A 21,812-nucleotide genomic window follows, 5' to 3' on the forward strand; every position below is an offset into this window, starting at 1 on the left:
AAATCTTCAGTCTTCAGTCATTCAAAGAGATTTGACGTCAAATTGTCAATTTGCTGTCTCCGTCCGTCAGTCAGACTCAGTGGTGAGTTGAGTAGGTTATTTTTATTTTGTTTATTTCTTGTAATTTATAGATTAAATCGTTAATTTACGTTATATATTGCTATTTTTTCCAGAAGCCTACGACGATATATAATAAACAATATAGCATAAACAATGGCCTTCTATTGTTGTGGCAGGTTAGTTTGCAAACATTATGTAATAGGTTTAGTTTGTTTGCACGTTCTAAAGGTGTAATTTTACAAATTCTTTTTAGATTGGGAACCAAACCGGTGCTCTCCACTATTAGCAAATTTCCCACTGTCTTAAGCGCCGCTCAATATGCTCAGGCAGCAGCTGGCGTGCCAAAAATTACATACAAGAAGTTCGAGCCTCCGAAGCCGGAACACCACGATATTAGAAATGAAAGGCTTCAGCGCCCACTGTCACCGCATCTTACTATTTATGCTCCCCAGCTAACCAGCATGTTATCAATCACTCATCGAGCCGCAGGTCAGTTTCTTCACAATATTCAACTAATGTTGAAGTTAATTAAATTTGCCTTGGTCTTCTATCCTTAGATATTCGTTGATTGTTTTCTAATAATCTAATAATAAATTATATCCTAGTTTGAGATCCAGGTCCTTTGTATTTTCATGTGATACTGATTTTTATTATCTATTTAGTAAATGTATAAATTCGATCATTTTCTATATTATAAGTTTGAATTATATTTTTTTATATAACTTAGAATGGCAAACAAGCTGACGGCCCATCTGATGGAAAGTAGTAACCATCTCCTATAGATGGTATATATAATTGAATTTATGAAACGATTTATGAAAGTGCAAGCAGCAAGAGATGTATGTAAGGACAGAGGTCTTTGGCACTCAGTTTTCTCTGCCTACCCTGTAAGGGACTTGGTGTGAAAGTATAAACAGATGTATAAATTAAAATCATAAATATTATATGTAATTTTTAAGATGTTTGAATATTATATTAATTTAGTATGACTGAATGAATTTGAAAGAAATTTGGCAAAGTTATACAAATAAAATTGGTCAGTTAAGAATTGAATTCACATATTCAGGGTTCTGTACATAGATAAAAAAAATTCTTTACAACTTATATGAAACAGGGACTTAATAGTTGTTATTATTGATATTTCAATTATCTTAGTTTGGGCCATAATTTTGTTTAAAAACTGGACCTCGTATATAAGTTTGTTTTTGAAGGTTTTTTGATAATTACTCAAAAATAGTGCTACGTAGAAACATTATTGTATTTTTTATAATATTCACATATACCTTTATATACTGTAATTATTTCAATTTTTCTTTTCACAAATTAGAGAAAGGGGCTGGAGAATGGAATTAAAAAAATTCATATTATTACATATTATAAAAATAATTTGCAAAAATTGAAAAACTATATTTTTTTTTATATAAAGTGTGCCATAAACATGAAAATCTATACCAATTTTCAAATTAATGGTAATTTCTGAGATATAGCACTGTGAGTGTCAAGCCATAAGGTCCTTTGTACCTTTTTGGTATGGACCTCTAAAAAGGAAATAATAAAAACATTTTACATTAAAAACAGTAAAATTAAGTATACATATTTTAAATGATATCATGTAATTTATTTTAATCACAAATTCATATCACAGTGAATTAAATTTAGGCACATTTTTAATATTCACAGTAATTTGATCAGCATAATTTTTTCAGGAATGATACTATCTGGTTACGTCAGTGCGCTGGGTATTGGAGCATTGATTCTGCCAAATGACATCTCCCATTACATCACCATGATTGAGGGGCTCCATCTGTCTCCTGCAACACTTTTACTAGCAAAAGCTGCAATTGCAGCTCCATTAGGCTACCACTTTGTCAATGGTATCAGACATCTATACTGGGATACGGCAAAGGGTCTGACACTCAAGGAAGTGTATTCTACTGGTTATGCTATGCTGGCTGCATCCGCTGTTGTGACCCTTATTCTTGCTGCATTATAATTTTAATCATCATACAATTTTGGAATAAAATAAGAGCAGGTAATGAAAATATTATATTTATTTATTTGTTATCATTTTAAGTAATGTCATTAATAAAATGTTCATAATCAGATTTGTTTTCATTAAATTGTACCAAGAATCAGTCATTACAATAATACAAAATGTTTATATTTTATTAATAGGATAATACAGTTCAAGCAATACCACAATTTGATATTACGTCGTGAATAGTATTAAATTTCTCGAAGTCTTGTTTCTCTGTGGTTTCCAACCCTGTTGCAGCATTCTGAAATAAATGGACTGCATTTTAATAGCAATAATTTTAGATGTTTTAGTATTCTAGTGGTATGATATACATATTATTGTTCTCTTGAACTTGGGGTTTTTATATCCAGACATTGTATAGTTATGAATACAATTTTGAACATACTTTACGGTGATGGAAAAACAACAAACCAATATAATCTGAAAAATGGCTAGACTTGGCCATATGTCACATGTTAGATTCTCTGATATATTTAGTGAAATATGTGGACATGTCGAGTATTATCAAATATTTTTGACTATCTCATTAGAAATTATAGTACCTAATGTGTATATTTATTTATAGTTATGTATTTACGGTTGTGGTATTGGTGGAGTATCTGCAAGATGATAGATAAGAAGTTATGTAATTTAGCCTATGGTGATTAATTCCAAATAACATATTGAGAAAGATAAGAGAGTATATTGCTAGCAATGCGACTCCTGGTACCAATTATTAGGGGATTGTTGTTAGGTTTTGTAATAAGACAGTCGGCGCAACTTCTAATAAAGGTGCGATTATGTTATACAATTGTACGAAGCATTTTCAGAATTCAACTCAATTATTTGGGACTCTCATGAAACAAAATATAAGATAATGTTAGAAAGAGTTCAGAGGAAATTTGCACGTTTTCTATATAACAAACCTTACGGCTACTATCCTTATTTGTATCCATCACTTCGTATCTGGTATGGCTTTTTTTTATGGGTGATAATGGTATGGCAACCCCGCCTGCGTTAACGGGATACGTTCTCCAAGGAGAACCGCGGGGAGGTCGACCTGGTTGGGTATATTGCTAGACTCCATTACTAACAATCCTCCCCCCCATATCCGTATTGTAGGTATAGAGACACTCGAGGTAAGTCGAAAGTGCAATTTGATGGTACAATATTATCTATTGCTCTACAGCAGAATAGATAATCCTGCGGCACTCAACCGTTATTCTTTGTACGCACCCTAACGCTACATACGATTGCGTGCATGTCGATTACTATCGGCACCATCGATTCTAATCTGTACTACACAGTTTGCTCTTATTTATTATCTATTTCTCTAGTCAATTCTCCGATTGCTCAGCAGATGGATATTAATATTTTTAATGACAAATTAAATAAAATTTCTAAATGTTTAAAATTTTTAAGTTAGTAAAATGAAGCTTGGGCTCACTATACGTTTTGGGAAACTAACTAAACTGAGCAATATATTCTTAAATAAATAAATAAAAGAGTTTGTGTAAGACTTACGTTGAATATAACATTATCGTTCTTTATGAATTCTCCATATATATTGAATAAGTCAGTTCTATCATCAAGAAGTTTGGCCAAACTCAATGGAGTGTGTGCTATGGATACGTCGGATATAGTGTTCTTAGCTGCAAGCCATGTTCTAGAGGGGGCCATTGCGACATTGCATGTAGCGTAGTTGGAAAGACTATCGCGACCACCTGCTTCTCTGTTCAGGCATAGAAGCTCAAATTGTGACTCGTCATATTTATCCAAGTCAGCACCTGCAATATAATATAGTTGTTATGGTAAGAAATATCTCTATCAATGTTCAGTTTCATATTCGAGATTTGTCTTTATTTACTTAAATAATTCTGCACGTCTTGTTACAAGTAGTTTTCTAAGATTACGCAAGTTACAGAAAAAAATACATAATCACATTACTATGAAATGTTTTTTTTAACGTCAAAATATTTTAAATTAATTACAAAAGCAGCTAGTTGTGCTTGTAAATAAACATTTGTAAGGATTTAAATGAAATTAGTAATGAGTCGACTGTATAAACTCTTATAGATAGAAAAGGACCTAGAATAGACCCTTGCGAGTTCCTGCACAATATAGGATATACGTTTCATTTTTAAAATCATTTATGATTGAAAAACGTACTAGTATATTAAAATATATATGTAATATATTTATTTTGTTTATAGATATGGTGGTACCATAAATTAAACTTACTTGATACAAATGCAACATCAGCTTGTGATTCTGTAAGACACTTCAGTGGATTCTTAGATTTGCATAGCTTCTTCAGCCTGGACACATCAGCACCTATACATAAGTAAAATGTGTAAATATATTGTTAATGATTTAGCAACTGCATTAAGTAAGTGTGAGTAGAGTATCGGAAATAAATATTTTACTTATATTTTGTTTAGTTAGACTAAGTAGGTAGTGAACTACAAGCCAGAAGTAGGAGGACCCGCGATACATAATTTAAAAATATTATGATACTTTAATACCTCCTTACTATATATGTATAATAAAAAAATTAAGTATAATGTTTTGGTATTTCCATAGTGTGATAAAATATTGTTAAACTTTTGACCTTTCTAGCAGTTGCTTTGCCCTAGCGCTTGACTGAAATCGGCGATTTTATAGGTATTGTATTTTTTATTAAATATTTCTAACTATGATATAACTTTAAAATGCTGCAAACTTTTGTTCTATCTCTATTTTTTTTCAATATGTTAATATATAAATAGTATAAATGAAAAACTTACAATCAAATTCTTTCTCAGGTATCATAAATATGACACGGGAGATTCTCTCTCGTATAAATCCGACACGGGGTCTACACGGGTACGACAACGTTTGTCGGATAAATCCGATTGGGGCAGTTAAAAGATTAAAGGTTTCAACTTCAAAGCATTAACTTCAAATAGGTGGGGCCCGAAACGGTTGGATAGATCAGTTACAACTCAGGTCAATATACGGAGATACTTGTACTTCTGGCTTTTAGATTCTAGTTTAGTTGGTACCTGTCGGATTATATCTCGGCTCATCAACACCAGGTAGGCATGAGCCGCCGAAGAACTCGCCAATGTCTCTGACGCACTGAAAAAAGATAAACACTCAGGCTCTGGAATGAGCTCCCTGCCGAGATTTTCCTTAGAGACTATTGTATGGGGTTCTTTAAAAAGCTGGTATTAAGGTATCTTTAGGGCGACAACGCGCACGTGATCCTTATTCATTCCTAGTATCGTAGGCGTTCATAAGCTACAGTGATCGTTTAATATCAGACAGACTAGGTATGCATATTTGCCATCTTCGTGATATAAAAATTAAAAAAAAAAGAAGTTTGAATCCGTATTTTAGTCAAAAGGTTAGCATTTCGTCTTATCTTTTTTATTATTCCAAACAACTGTTAAATCTAATGGAATTATTTTCTGCAAGTAACTTTTTTTATCTACATAAAGGTACATATCTATAAGTATTTTCTTGATATGGTTTAGATATCATTGTCACACTTCTACAAGTCTTTATACTTCAGATATTGTCAGATTTCGTATAAAGGAAGATGCCTAATTTGTTTTTTGTGACAGAGAGGGATTTAACTTTGTTAATACAAACCTCACTAGAACTGGTGCTTATTTTTCCCTTGTTGATGAGATAGTAGAGAGGTGCGTGCAGTCCGCTGAATGATCCGAATGGGTCGTGGCAAGATCTGAGAAGTAAACATTGGGATGTAGTATAAAGTAAGTTTTGTATCAGACAGTACTTTTCTAATGAGTGAAAATGAAATAGTGATATTGGCTGCGCTATTGGTATACGCTGGCGGGGCACCAGTGAGGGATGATAAGTGAGGATGAAGCAGGTCAGAAGGTTAAATCGGGATGAATTCAACAATAATTAACCAGGATGGTTTCCAGGGGGAACGATTAGGAGATCAACATGATACCCTATAGTTCGTACAGTTAGAATTCATTATCAACAATCCTTTTCCATCCTATAAAAAATGGGTATTAACGCGATGCCATAAATCATACAACATTAAAGTCTATAAGTCCTTAAGTAAATGGACAAATGTATGTTACATTTGTCCATTTAGAACTTCATGACGACTAATTTCAGATGGGATAGTTTGGGCCATTTTTTTAGTGATGAAAATGAAATGGTATCCAGTCTACGTTGTTGATATATGCTGTCATTGTCGTCATTCGTTGGTACCCTACCAATGAATAAAGACAGGTTATCGTAAAAATAATCAGGAATTACTTAATATGGTTTCAAAGGACTACCGTATAGAGGTAGAATAAACAGCATATTGTTAGCAATGGGGATTAAATTGTTCATTACTAACAATCCCTCATCCCCTAAAACAATTTGAGGCATTTGATATTTTTAGTTCCGTCCACATCCCTGGGATGTGCTAAGTGGAAGTTAAAGAAAGACCAAAACAAATCAGTGTAAGAGAAGGAAAACTCGAAATTAAACATTAATGTATTATTATGGTAAAGATAGATATAAACATACTGTTTTCCTCTCAAATCTTCAATATTTGTGTACTTGGTGCCCTTCTTGATGACTGCTACGGCGTAGTTTGATGTTTTATTTGCACCGTACACTTCGTGAAATACTGGATGGAGGCCGTAATCCTTGCTTGCTGACGCTACTCTCAGAGCATCCACGGAGGTTAGATCTGAACCATTGTCTTGTACCTGTTTTTTGTTTTCTTTTTAATTATTATCAACAATTACGCTCACGAGCCTATATATCCTAAGTATAGGAGTCTATAGTATAGCTGTTATGTATTAGCCTTTATGTATTTATGTAAGGTACAAAACTTGTTACTTGATTTATAAATTTAAGAGAAACAATATGAGAAATATATCTCGGTTTTTTTTTACAACACAGGGGGCAAACGAGCATGCGGCTCACCTGATGGTAAGTGACTACTACAAATGGGTGCAATTAATAATTTGAAATGTAGGTAATGAAGGGGACGGATTTTACTCGGCGTTTGTTTTATGTAACGCCTTTAGATAATAGTAATGTAATATTTTCGTCAATTCGAGATCAATTTTGATAATTCTTTTTTTAGTTTATTCCCGTGTTGGTCCACCCTAATTTTGAAGACTCGTGTTTTTTTTTTTTAATTTTTGAATTATAAAAAAATCTTTTTATTTCAGTTATACCTATTGCTTACATTGAATTTATTGCATTAGTATATTAATTTAATCAGTGTAAATTTAGACATAAGAAACAAAGATAAATAAAATAAAAATTAAGATAATTTTGAATTTCTTGGCCATTACGTAATGTGGAATTATGAATTTGAAGATTCTATTATAGTTAGCAATCATATTCTCTAAAAATGTTTTTTATTTTAATCTTCTCATCTCTCTCATCTTTCATGTAAATGTACTTACGCTTTTAAGACATTCCTCATCTGAATTTTGTTGCACGCAATCCAATATCGGCCTAATGTCTCTGCTGAACGCAAAGGTAGACATAGTCCTGCATTTCGTTAGCGCCACATTGGACGTCACGCACAGTCTACAAACAGAATAGGTTAGTGAGACACCCTGAGGGTTTCAAGTGTTTTCCTAACTTAGACCTTAAATCGAGAGAATAAGGTTTGATAGTTTTAAAACATCAAAAAAGACTGGCTTTGCCGTTTTAAACCTTACACAGTGAACAGTGAAAAACTTTAGTCGATTCAAAATTCGTTCCGCGTACGATTTGAAGTGTGCAATTTTGAACTTTACACTAAGAGTAAAAGGCTGTGGATGTATCGCTTCTGTTAGTTTTGCTGATGCTGTGTGTTTTAGTTTTATTTTCCTTTTAGTAAAAGAAATGTGTTCCGGTTTGTGTCTGTCGTTTTATTACACAAGTTGTCGAGTTATTTAATTTTCTGTAGAAATCAGTCATTTTCTGTATTTGCTGGTTGCTGCTGTTGTGATGAGCAACACTTGAATCAAATATGACAGGGGACTAGCTTACCGACGTCTCGAGTTGGAATTTTTTTGGAATGGACAATGTACGGACAAAATTGCTAAATATGAAGTTTTGCACAAGTTTCTATGTACATAATACTAGCTTATACCCACAACTTTGTTGGCGGGGTTTCGTTTGACCGGGATGTGTTTACTGACCGGAATAAAATGTAGGTAGTATCCTTCTCAATCTCATATAGTATATTCGTCAGTAGTAGCAACGCCTAATGTAGATCGGTAACCGCAGTTAGGCTTTGGTGATGTTTTAAGAGGGACACTGCAGCCTATCCCTCGACCATTAAGTTCCCTTAGTCACCTCTTACGACACCTATGGCAAAGTGGTCCATTCAATGCCACGACTACGGTAACTATAAGCTATAACTTATACTTTCAATGCAATCTTTACCTGACAACCAGTTCTGGGGCTCCGTGTCCTCTTTCAATGACTTCTGTATAGTTAGCTTTGTTGAGGTAGTCTAACGTTGGGATTGGAATGTTATCTGCGACGTGATGCATCTTTTCCGAAAGGCCTAGAACGTTTGTGAACCAGCTTGGTGTGGTGCTAGCTCCTACGAATAAAACAGTTCCAAAAATTAAATGGTTACTTACATACTTAGACCATAAACAAGTATAAGGCCATATTTAAATAGTCATTATATGACTATACCTATAAATAATATGTAATCTGTATTAATCTGTGAGGAGAACAATAAAGAATTTTTCATTAATTTATTCAATATAACTACTATTAGAAAGAAAAAGGTTCTGAAACTTTGTTTAGAAACAAATGATAAATAAAGATTATATACTTTTAGAAAATAATTAAATAAAAAATCCTAACATACAAAAGACATAAAAGGGTAAAGTGACTGATTAATATACAGCTAAATCTGCTAAACTTAGAAACATATAACAACAAAATTATATAATAATATTTACTAGCTTTTTTCCGTTATTTCGTATGTGTTATTTCAGAAGTCGGAAAATTAATGAAGTAACTACTTTTAGAGGGTGTATTAAGCTTGATAAATACATTTGAAAGAAAGAAACTGCGTTAAATATGTCGCTGTAATTTTTGTGTGATACAGGAACAAACATACATATATTCATACAGACAGAAACAAAATTGTAAAAGATATTGTTTTGGCCTCTATTGGTCTCATTAAGACCTCTCATAGTAATTTTTCTATATCTTCCATGTACTAGTACAGATATCGCCTATTTACAATTTCATTATGATAGTTTTTTTTTTTTTTTTTTTTTTTTTTATACGACTTAGAATGGCAAACAAGCTGACGGCCCACCTGATGGAAAGTGGTAACCGTCGCCTATAGACATGAGCAGTAACATGGATATAACAGAGTATACTGTTTCGCCCATGATACCCCCCATGCGTTGCCATTCCTGAGGACTCAGGTGTTATTCCTCTGTACCCAGTAAATTCACGCCATATCCCACCCTTCAAACCGAAACACAGCCATGCAAACACAACTGCTTCACGGTTGAAACACGAATGGGACAGAGGTACCCAAGCAATCGACTTTTGTACAAAGTCTCCCTCTGGTAGATATAATACAACTGAAATATAGTTTTACGGAAACGAGAAACATCGATAGCTACGGGCAAAGTCGTGGGGAATAGTAGGTACTGCAACAGACGTACCTGCATTAGCCAATTGCTTAACCTTTTCCCTGAGAGGTGAAAGTTGAGCTAAGACATCGTTGTGCCCAATCAAACCCTGCCAAGGTCTCGCGGCCCAAGTACAAGGTTTGTCACCAATTGGAACCTTAGATCCATCAACGCAAAGGTACCTAAATTGTTTCGGGTCTTCCGTTGAAGGTTTGGCGGGTATCGTGCCTAAGGGAAGCTGGAAAGAGAATAAAAACATCAATACCATGCTTTGGTCTTCCAATAAGTCAAACTTGGGTATGTATTTGCGTTGATAACATACATAAAGGGTTTAGCCGGATAAATATGTCGAATCTACTCCCAAATGGGAACCTATATTGAAACTTATGTTTTAATATCTACTTGGTGTACCAACACGATTTATGTATATTTCGCGAACAACTTTCACCTTGACCTTGAGATACGAGAAAAAGTAACCGTACGCATGACTATTATTCAAAGTAATATATCTCAAAAACTTATTAAGCTAAAGAAGCGAGACCAATGCGAGGTTGTAGGTTCCATTACAGAGTATATCATATATTTTTTTAGAATTTTTATTAGCAAAATAAATTAAAACTTTAAAACACAGCTACGGAACTCTATAAATGTGTGTTCGATACTTTCATTCTTTAGAAACTTTTATCCCAGTTCCGAATATCAATACCTTCGTAACTTCTGTGCAGAATACAAAATTTTTGCTGAAGATTACATTGGATTAAGATTCCTACCTCAATATCAAAAAACTTTATTATGGGGAAGTTTTCAATTCCACTGAATTTCTTATGTCATCCTTAATTCTTTACTAATATTATATACGCAAGTGTGCCTGTCTGTGGGTAACGATAGGGTTTATATTAATACTAATTATGTTACAATTAAAGTAGCATTTTTTAGTATTATTAACTCTAAGGTGATAGGTACCTAAAAAACTTTATTAGGTCTAAAAAATGTTTCAAACAAAGTATTGGAACTTTGCGAATAGAGTTTATTATTCTGATGCAATATTTGTCCTTGTCATACATTTCACAGTCAGGCAATTATCAGAGGTGTAGTTTTATCGATCGCTAATTAATTCTGTTCATAATGCCGAATAATCAGATTTATGCTCAAATCGATTGGTCCTGTCATCTACAAGTTAATTTGCTTTATATTAGATCAAAGATCTAAATTACTGTTTATTATTATTATTTATTCATGACACATTACAGAATAAAACATGATCCTCATGGTTATTAAGGAGACTAAGGTGTTATGACTAAAAGGCGACGAAAAGAGATACGAGTTCCACTCACATTAGACTTATTTGTATACTTACACCAAAGAATTTGTGCACAAAGAAGACTTTAGTGAAGGCCACTTCACCACCGTTGTGTGCCAGACACCTTAATGCACCCTCGTAACCACTGAAGTCATCCGGATAGTCGCATTTGTCTGGGTGTTGGCACAGTGCACATAGTTTGCTATATTGGGATTCTAAAAAATATTCAATTTAATGGACTAGTTGCATTTTTCTACCTAAAGACATAGATAATGTGTAAAATTCAAAGTTGGTAGGTTTTTACGTGACTTCAGAGCCAATTACTTTTATCAGTTACCAGATACATTAACCAAAAGTCGTTTGCATATATATCATTCTTTCATTCGTATTTCTGTCATAAAGCAGGTGTATGGAAGTGAAATTACTGGGTAAGGATGCATGACACTAGTTTTTCGAAATGGTAACTCTTAAGGTACAATGAATATCACATTATACACTGTGCTGTTTATGTCTACAGGCGATGATTATAGTTTTCTATCAGGTGGACTGTCAGCTTGATTATTCTGTCTTATATAAAACATATTGAAAATAACAGGCCAATATCATATTTACTCCAAGCTCTGGTAGTCTTTTCATCTGGTGACCAAGTGCCGACAATGCAGGACTGTTTGAAGAATGTGGACAGGGCTCTTAGTTCGTTCTCCTTGGGCGATATTGAGTGATCGTTCATCTTCGGGAATATCGGTCTTTTCATCAGCATTGTTAATGGTATCTATGGAAATAAAGTCAATCATATCGAATTATAAATGTGAAAGTAAGTTTGATTAATTGTGTGTTATTTTTGAAGGCTTAACTGCAAAACCCATCGTCATGCAATTTGCCACAAAAATCCGTGAAATTATAAAGATGTTTTTCATTTAATCATTCAAATATGTTTAAGCAACAAGTGAAGATCAAAGAATACAAAAGTCCTTTGTATAGATGCTATTGTGTTTCGGTTTGGATTGTGAAATATAGTCTAGGGATATAATAAAAATATCTGCTTATTGTTCTAATTTATGCAGGCAAAGCAATATAAAACAATAGATGGTGCCTCCTATCATATAATTAACCCATGTTTTCATTATGTAAACTGCACCGTTCACTTCCCAAATCCATTTCTCATGAGTCATGTTCCATTTATCTTTAGGGTAAAACCCGCTGATATGAAATATAGCGTGGATGAAACATTGAACAATTTCATGGAAATATCAGATGTGGCGGCAAATTTCCATCCAATGCATAGCTGATCAAATTCCTCTTTCGGTTATTTACAACGGAATAAGATTTTCGTCAACGTCACGTATTCTACATGGATCACTTTGATTGAAGATTACAGTGATTAATTTAGTTCTTTTTTCTAGTCTTTGTTTTTTTTTTACAACACAGGGGGCAAACGAGCACAGATAGTCACTTACCATCAGGTGAACCGCATGTTCACCTGATGGTAAGTGACTACCGCCGCCCATGATAACCCACAACACCAATTGGCATTGCAGGTGTGCTGCCGGCCTTTTAAAAAGGAATATGTTCTGATTGATTCTATTCGTAGACAACACACATTTTTTTATTATTTTTATATTAGACGTCAACTATCCACTGCTGAACATAGGTTTCTCCTACTGGAGGGTTTTGCCAGAAGTTTCTCGGCTTAGCAGGCGGGTTGGTAACAGCAGTTAGGCTTTGGTGATGTTTTAAAAGGACTTCATTGCCTATCCCTCGACCTTTACATTCCTTTTATCGTCTCTTACGACACCCGGGGGAAAGGAAGGGATGGTTCATTTTATACCGGGACCAAACGGCGATAGATAAATATTTAGATCAGTTTATTTAGTTTTAAAATTAGACTTGATTATGAAGCATATAAGTAAATTTTGATAAATAGAAAATATTATTTTGTGTGTGAAATTTAATATGGAACTAACACTATATTTCTGCTCATTACTTCATACGTGTGAGTAGGAAAACTAATAAAATATATTGCTTGTAGATGACATATGAAGACATAATATATATAAAATTTTAAGTTAGATCTTCAGGAATGCAACAGTGAAAACCACATGCTATTTAATGCAGTTTTTTTGCATGATGCCAAAATCAACATACAGACAATGTTATATACAATTATTCCTACGGGTTATCTTGACAGGTTTTTATATATTTTTTCTGATTTGTATTTTCGGGTTTTTATCTTAAATTAAAATTATTTTGAATCTTTTGTTGTAATATTTAAAATAAAATATATTAAACTCAATACTTTAACAAAAAACAATGACTTTTACCACAATTTTTATATTTTAAATTAGAAATAAATGAAGAATCTAAGGAGAATGGTTCTCGATTCCTTGACCTATACAGAACCTGTAACGTAAACGTGATAGGCAAACGCTACAGCTATAAGGTGACCTCTTAGATAGAGTGAGGATGTCAAATATTTTGAATTAAACCAGTTGTCCGTAGGTGGATCAGTCTGCAGACAAGTGGCAAATGAATCTAACGATAGATACGTTTTCCTTACTGCTTGCATAAAAAAAAGAACAAGAGGCCCGTGCTGAAGTACAAAATATGTATATACCCCTCCCAGTCAATCTTAGAAAAGTGTTAGAATGCTTGAATGCGGTACTATTAAAAATTTATATATATACATATTAATATTTACATACATACACAAATAAATATATATAAATAATAAATAAACTTATATATTTACACATACATAAGATATACTATACTATACACGAAGATGAGTATAGTAAACGATATGAATAATATCATATTATGGTACTAGACAACTGACAAAAAATATTTAAATGTTTTTTTTTAGAAGTGTAACAATTACATTAAATAATTATCTTATAAAATACAAAGTTTAAAGTGGTTTCGTTAAGTGAAGTTGGTATTCTATATAGAAATGTAACAGTAAATACCTATCCTCTAACGATTGTTCTTTAATTACTTTGAGCCCCTCGCGAACTTTAAATGTCCTTTTTCTTTCTTTTCTTTGATTTTTCTTCGACTTTTCTTTATTGAATAAAAACGAAAGTGGGTTCTCTAAAGATTTCGGCCGACCCTGTTTTCAGAAAAGTTGCTAACTGATTTATAAGCGTTTTCTAGTCGACTTTGGTCTTTTCATTCTTGTTAACGTGACAACACAGTATAGATATAAATGTACCTATGTGCACCTAATTGATAAGTAAATATTTATTTACACATAAACTACAGATAGATGGACTGACACCTTTTATTATTTTATTTAAAATATTACAGTAGTAAATTTATTCTAGATACAAACAATTCGAAGAAATGATCACACATTATATTACAATGTATTGTTCAAGTTTTATTAGAGTTTACAGATTGAATAAATATTTTTCAGTATGAGTAATGGTTACCGCCTTTTATTCCCGGAGTATCATAAGAGATTTAGGGGGTTTAAAGGCAGGGAATTTAATGGTAGAGGGATAGGCAGTAACGTTCCTCTTAAAACATTGCTAAAAGCCTAACTACGGTTGCCAACTCGTCTTCCAAGCGTGGCAACTACAGTGGATAGTTAACTGCTGACAAGATGATGATGATTCAGAAGTAGTCGTTCAACAGTATTTTACTTTTTGTTATTTTTTTTTTATGTTTTAACGACTCAAGCACTGGGCATATTGTACAAGTGATAAAAGGCCAAAAATAAAAAAAATAAAAAAATTAAAATGTTCATTACGTACCTTATAACCAACGTTTCTATTAACACCAGTGTGACATGACTTCAATCCTTTGAGTTGGTCCAAATTATTAATCGGGAGATCCTTGTGAACTACTATAACAGCTTGGTAACGGAACTCAGCTGGCAAATAAAATTAATTGTAAGCAAAATAATTTTTAAAACGCTTTAAGAGTAATTTTCTCAAAGCAATTAAGAAATTTCTCAAAGTAACTGAGAATTTTCTCAAAGCAACTGTTCAGTTCAGTACTATGACATATAATAAAATTAGTAAATAAATGTTTTTATGTAGGTAATAATAAGCGTAATATAATATATTAGAGTTTCTGCCCGGCTTCGCATCGGTAGCTAGGATTTTCTAATAATATATACTCTACGTAACTCGTTGATAATGTAAGTTTTTTATAGTTAAAACAATTTTTAAATTTGGTAAAATAGTTTTTGAGTTTACCCATTACAAACAATCAAATATTAACTCTTTATAATATTAGTATAGATATATAAAATTGCAGTTATATTAAAAACTTATAAAGTGTACCTATGTCTTAATTTTACTATACTCATTTTATTGGTAAAATCTTCAAAAAGTTCAGTAGTCGATCGTTATTTACATATCTATTGATAATAAAATTAGTAACAGTAAGGTAAAAAACTAATGTATATTTGTATATGACAATTTATATTCTTGCGTTTGTGTTATCAGAGAAATGCAATTCTGGACTCCTTCAAGTCGATGGTGAATAAGTATTTCCTGGGTAAGCGCCCTCCATCTGAGATCATCACGTACTATCTGGTAGGTAAGATCAAGCGCGTATTCCATCTTGTAATAAAAAATAATTCCTTTGAATGAAAGATCTATATGAGTTTTCATCGATTCTGTCGATTTACAGTAGATATTACAAAGGATGAACCTAATTATGTATTAGGTTTCGTCTTCGATAACAATGGGTTTCATGCGAGAATAACCGTTTATTTTTACTGGCTTCATTATTTTTTATGTTCCCATACAAACTGCAATACTAGCGGTGCGCGCCATGTGTGCGATATGATGCAAAAGCCAATATGCGGTGCCAGATACATTTTTCTATTTCCCCTTTTCAAAACAAAATACATGTAATATCGCAATAAATAGTGAAAAAATAAATTATCAAGACCTATTAAAATAGAATGTGAATAGTTTTTGTTGGAATCTATACAATAATAATATTTATTTTTGTCTAAAATTACTAGGTTAGTTACCTAGTAATTTTATCTTATTAATTATTAATAATTTTGTATTACGAACTATAATAAAAAAGGTGAAGAGTGTTTCTTTTTATTTTGCTTTTATTTATTAGGAGAAATAAAGTGCATCATGTCCTAAACAGATCGTATAAAGTGTTCACAATAAACACCCTGTTCTAATGCATACTTAAACCTGATAGTACTATGACTAATAGATAACTAAATACGAATATCTGAGGTTTAATTAGGTAATATATAGTTACATAAAAATAAAGATTTACGTATAAGTTCTAAACAAAGATTTAAATGGATCTCACCGATAGAAGTGCTTGGAAATTGAGTCTCTCGGGTTAATGATATAAAGGTATTAATGCACCGAATCAAACGAAGCGTATCTATTACTCTCATAGTATAGTTATCTTTTTAATTACATCTCAGTATAGAAAAGAAACAGGAAATATTCATGAATGCTTTTTCATAGCCGATAGCGATAATGCCCTACTTGGCTTATAGCTTTCTCCAATTTAAAAATTATGTAATCTATACACTATTTGGGATTGGCTCTTATCAATGTTACGACGGAATTACGTTAAAAACAGTGGGACACTTTATCTCGATGCTTTTCTGATGGGAGTAACATATTTCTTAATATTTTTTTGAAGGAATCAAATGGAAGTGATATGTAATACTGTAAAATGATATTTAAGGAATTTAATATTTTGGGAAATAGGTTACACAGAGTTATCTAACGTGTTAGTTATATTCTAATGTGTTCTGATTACTTTATAAAAGAAAATAATTCGTGTTTAATCCATTTGATAGAAATATTCACACGTCCATGTTTTATTTAAATGTATGAAAATGGAACGGGAACCCGCTTGCGTTCTACGCCATATTGGTATAATATAATGCTTGTTATTCCCCACTATCTCGTATATATAATAGTCCTGTTTTCCCTCACGCTTGTATGATAAGTATCACTTAGTTTTAATCGATAGATACTAAATTATATACATAGTTCAAGATATATAGTTTTATATGAATTTCAATACATATATTTGTTAGTCTAGAGCTTTCCTACTCCTATTTGTAGATCACGGTTGGGATTTCGAATTAGGCCGGTACCAAAACCTTTGTGTGTTCATTTTCAATTTCCGTCCATAAGTCGACAGTAGGCCTGCCCCTTTTCTCATTGAATTGAAATGTAAAGCATAGTTTCTGAATATAGTTATGTAATTGGTTTTAAATTAATCAAGAGTTATATTAGTTTACACGTCTGGATATTCAGTTTTAAATTTAAGGTAGTACTTACTTATACCATTATATTTATAAGAAATTGCAAACAAGGTTTTGTAAGTACCGATATATGATATTTTAACTGTAAGTCAGTATTATTGTTATTAATACTCGACTATTTTTGGGACCATAGCCCCTCACATATAAGGGTCTCGAATAGATACACAATTACCTCCTTATTCATAAAAACTGAAACGTTCTACACATCTAATTTAACTATACTACTGTTTTGTCACTTTTTTCAAATAAGGAATTCTAAAAGATACAGAGCAGTTAAAATAGATTTATGAGAGGTTTGACATTTTTATAAATAAGGGGGTTAAAATATAACAGTACCTTAATTGATTAATATGTTAAAAACATAAAAATATTAATGTAAAATTAAGAGCAGTAAATATTATTAACTTACCATCAGGTTCATCATAAGTTCTGAACTCTTGGAAGACGTAAAAATCCTGATTGGGCATTTTAGACGCTAAGTACATATCTTCAGGATCAGCTGGCACAAAGTCAGCTTGACGCTGTAGTATAAAATCCAAACATTCTACTCTGTAACGAAAGAACTAATGTTAATACATTTTAAGTAATAAAAAATAGATTATAAAAATAAAAAATAAATGTTAACTTAGGAAAAAACAAGTGGAATGAAAAAAAGAGGACTAAATGCCGTTGTATCCTGTAATTTATTGCCGTATGGTACCGTATGTACTCTTCAAAACAAAAAATAATCATGTCCAGTGACGAGTGTATCTACTGATGAGGATGGCTTTATTAGAATGCCTTCATCTGTTATTTTACTTTATTAATATTATAAATGCAAACGTTTGTAAGGATAGATGGGTGTTAATTATTATTTCATGCAAATTCCACTGAATGTATTGAAAAGCCTTTTTACTGAACTAGGTGTTATCTTGAGGATGTATATATCATTAGTTATTTGATTAGAATTATTTTGTTTAATTTTTTTTTGTTTTTAATATTTATTTTGTTTAATTTTGTTTAACTGCCAAGAAATCATAGATTAACTACTACTATTATTACCAGAAGTTCCACAACCTTCCATTTTAACCATCAATTGTTTGCCTGGGCACTTCTGTCCCATTCGTGTTTCTACCATGAAGCAGTTGTGTTTGGATAGCTGTGTTTCGTTTTGAATGGTGGGATATGGCAGTGAATTTATAGGGTATAGAGGAATAACAACTGAGTCCTCAGGAATAGAAAAAAAATCATAAAAAAGAAAATCAAAAATATAATCAATCTCTGGCTGCTATTTTGTTTATGCACGTTTTGCGACACGTGTTTGAAAACTTTTCAATGAAATTTGGTATACGGGTAGGTAATATCCTAATTTAGTACATGAGATATTTAATGTATTGATTCCGATAAAAGCTGCAGGATACGGCTAGTTTATTAAAATTTGTAAATTTTAGAGATATATCGTTCAAAACATTTTGATAAATTTTGTATATTTCATAGACTGTCAACCATTGTATGCTTCGCTTAGTCGTTAATACACATTTGTTTAAAAACCATAACGAATATTTACATTAACATACACAAAAACAATGTCTAGACACTACATTATTTATTCTATAACACCAGGCATGTAGTAAAATGCGTGCTATGAATATTAATAGACAAACATTTATAATAAAAAATACATCGTTTCGTGTGGGTGCATTATGATTTTGCATTTTGCCTAAACATTTATTTGAACAGATCTTCTAAACATGGGATTTCTGTACATTTAAACATGCAAAATGAAATGTTATCCTCATAATAATTTCTTAAATATTTTTTATAGAACTTAGAATGGCAATTTGATGCCAGTGGTAATTATCGGCCATAGATGTGAGCAGGCTAATGTGGTTACCATACGAACACAATATATAATGTAAAATATAAAATAAGTATAATGTCAATGTCATTTTTTAAGCGTTTTTATTTTTAAGAACTGAAGGTGCTCTTAGTGGTGTAAATGCAAGTCTAAACTTTTTTTTTATAAATAAAAATGGAATAGCAACTTTGCCTGCACTATCGGTTTACGCAGGCGAAATACCAATGTGGTATGATAGATGAGGATGAAGTTAGATTAGTTGGCCTATCGTGACAAATTTACCACGAATTAATTATAATGGTTTCCAGGGTGTTCCACGAGGGGGACAGCTTGACAATGTATATTACTAACAATGGAGACTAATATCCCTGTTGTCGACTGCAGAAAGAATTACTCAAAATAAGTTTAGAATTGGCGTAATAGTGTAACGTAGATACTTAAATTAAGGATAAAAACCACCATGAAAAAACCAACTTTAATTGTTACTAAACCAGCTATTTTCGCCTAAAAATTAAACTACTACACCGATTTCGATAAAATTTCTACAGGGCCAATCTGTAAGTATATCCTCTCAGATAAAAAAAGAATTCTCAAAATCGGTTTAAAATTAAAGGAGTTATAAGGTAACAAACATAAAAATAATACAGCCGAATTGGGAATTTCCTTTCTTTTAAAGCCATTTGAAAAGTACAGACAATTGCAAACCTCCTCTTTTAGAATTTGCTTAATAAACTTTTAAATGTTCGCATATAGAACGTCCATTAAAAGTTATACATACCGGTCCCTAGCTGCTACACATTTTAAAACGGCTTTGCTTTTTGTTTCTACTTCCAACATCTGCTCGCACTCCTTTAAAAATTTTTGGGGCACGCATATTTTATCTAAAATTTAAAAAATAAATTAACATAACATAATATCTAATGTTGCTGTGTGGTCCCGGCAAAGAATAGGCCACTTTTTCCTTGCCCGGGTATGTCGTAAGAGGCGACTAACTGAGGCGAAGGATGGGCAGTAGCGTCCCTCTTGAAACATTTCCAAAGTTAACTGCAGTTGGCAAAATCCCCCAAGGGAGAGGTTCATGTTCAGCAGTAGACAGTTAAAGATTGATATAAATATCTAATTGGGACATTGGTTTAATTTCTATTTTAATATAATAAATAAATTTTAATCTTCATATAAATAAAAATCCTGTGTCACGATGTTTCGCTGCACAAATCTTTGAAATTATTCAACCGATTTTAATGAAATATTGTAAATGTATAAATTAATTGACTGCACCACTTAAAGATTAATACAAAAAATATATTACACTTATGAAATACAAAAGGCGGTCTTGTCGTTAAAGCAATCTCTTTCAGGTAACTTTTGGGTAAAGGAGAAAAGAGAAAGACAGTAGCGATTTGGCGCAAGAAATATATTTATTAAAAAAAATGTATGTACCTAAATAAAATATATGCAAATAATCATACCATATGTGTATTGATTGCATTGTATTATCTGGTCCACCTAGATATATATGATAATTTTCACTCTCATAAGAAAAATTAAACCTAACGTTTTAAAATTAAATTGTGACGGTAGGAAGCAAAACATTTATCGGGTCAGATAGTATTAATACAATTTATATACATGTATAGTTAGATTTTTTAAGGGAATAAAATATATGACTTAATATGCAAATGTGAAGTTGATTGGATGAAAAACATATATTAATAATAAAAACAGATTTATTTAAAAATCTCGAAAACCTAATCTATTGAAGAATGTTAAGGTTAACTCACGATAACCTTTATTGAGATAAGTAATATTAATTATATGCAGGTAATTAAAATAAATACATATATATTTTGTTTACAGTATATATATATTTATAATAATTATGTTTATATAAACTAATAAAGAAGGTATAGATGCCGGCATGTATCTTGTGCAGAATAGTTACCAACCATGTGATCTATGAGTACACGGTCACAATAATTTGTAATAGTAATATTTTAGTCTATGTCTGGTTTTGTTCAAGTAAAATGAAGGTATATACCTACAAATAAAATCGGTATATTATATTTATAAAGACCAAAATACCTTGATAAAAACACTTAGTCGTACAACTATGAAAAGTCTATAGGTAATAGTGTACTTATTTAGCTGTTTCAATGTTTGTTACTTCGAAAATTGATCAAAAACTAATTTTAATGGCTACCTACTTAAAATAGTATAAATATAAAAAAATAAAAATAAAATAAAAATCTGATCTTCATAAAACACAATAAATGGAATTGACATTTATTTAAATAAATGCTAATTCAAATTATCTAATAAATTCAAAAAAAGAATAGAGAAAAAATACATACAATTTGGTTTGCCGTAGATACAACCGGCCAGTGCTATCAATAACACAATACACTTGAATGTCATAGTTTAATGTGAACACAGCGGCTCTTGTAAACACACTACAACTTGTATGACAACTACCAGTTACTTTTATATTAATTCACTAGGTATCTATTTTGTGCGTTAGGGATACGAGTATTATGTACCTCACGACAACTGGAACTGATACGATTTTGTATTTTTGTATGACACAATCAGTGTAGGCAACATTAATTTGTGTTTGTTGTTAGAAGTTTCAACGTATTTTGGCGGTAGAAGTGGGGGGGGGGGGATTGTTAGTAATAGGAATTAATGGCCCCATTGCT

The 21,812-nt window shown here is 32.0% G+C and overlaps 2 protein-coding genes across 3 annotated transcripts; one reads left to right on the top strand and one right to left on the bottom strand.

Annotated features, from left to right (window-relative positions):
• Positions 1–3: 3 nt before the first annotated feature.
• Positions 4–2,163, top strand: LOC113509695 (succinate dehydrogenase cytochrome b560 subunit, mitochondrial-like). Of its 2 annotated transcripts, none has more exons than XM_026893094.2 (4): positions 4–82; positions 174–236; positions 314–549; positions 1,767–2,163. In XM_026893094.2, the coding sequence occupies exons 2-4, from the start codon at positions 214–216 to the stop codon at positions 2,051–2,053; spliced, it is 546 nt and encodes a 181-aa protein (XP_026748895.1). In that variant the 5' UTR covers positions 4–82; positions 174–213; the 3' UTR covers positions 2,054–2,163. The 2 variants fall into 2 exon arrangements, with proteins under 2 accessions (XP_026748895.1, XP_031766778.1); XM_031910918.2 differs by having other exon boundaries at positions 62–91.
• On the bottom strand, positions 2,094–21,672 carry LOC113509694 (transferrin). The gene is made up of 15 exons (XM_026893093.3): positions 21,468–21,672; positions 19,895–19,997; positions 17,689–17,828; positions 14,764–14,882; positions 11,621–11,780; positions 11,066–11,223; positions 9,742–9,946; positions 8,486–8,648; positions 7,513–7,639; positions 6,617–6,801; positions 5,714–5,807; positions 5,122–5,197; positions 4,319–4,411; positions 3,602–3,864; positions 2,094–2,339 (listed from the first exon to the last, which is right to left on the bottom strand). The coding sequence occupies exons 1-15, from the start codon at positions 21,529–21,531 to the stop codon at positions 2,247–2,249; spliced, it is 2,043 nt and encodes a 680-aa protein (XP_026748894.2). The 5' UTR covers positions 21,532–21,672; the 3' UTR covers positions 2,094–2,246.
• Between the last annotated feature and the right edge of the window lie 140 nt (positions 21,673–21,812).

Source organism: Galleria mellonella, unplaced genomic scaffold (genome assembly GCF_026898425.1).
Source record: "Galleria mellonella isolate WM207_F2 unplaced genomic scaffold, CSIRO_AGI_GalMel_v1 utg54, whole genome shotgun sequence".
Lineage (NCBI taxonomy): Eukaryota > Metazoa > Arthropoda > Insecta > Lepidoptera > Pyralidae > Galleria > Galleria mellonella.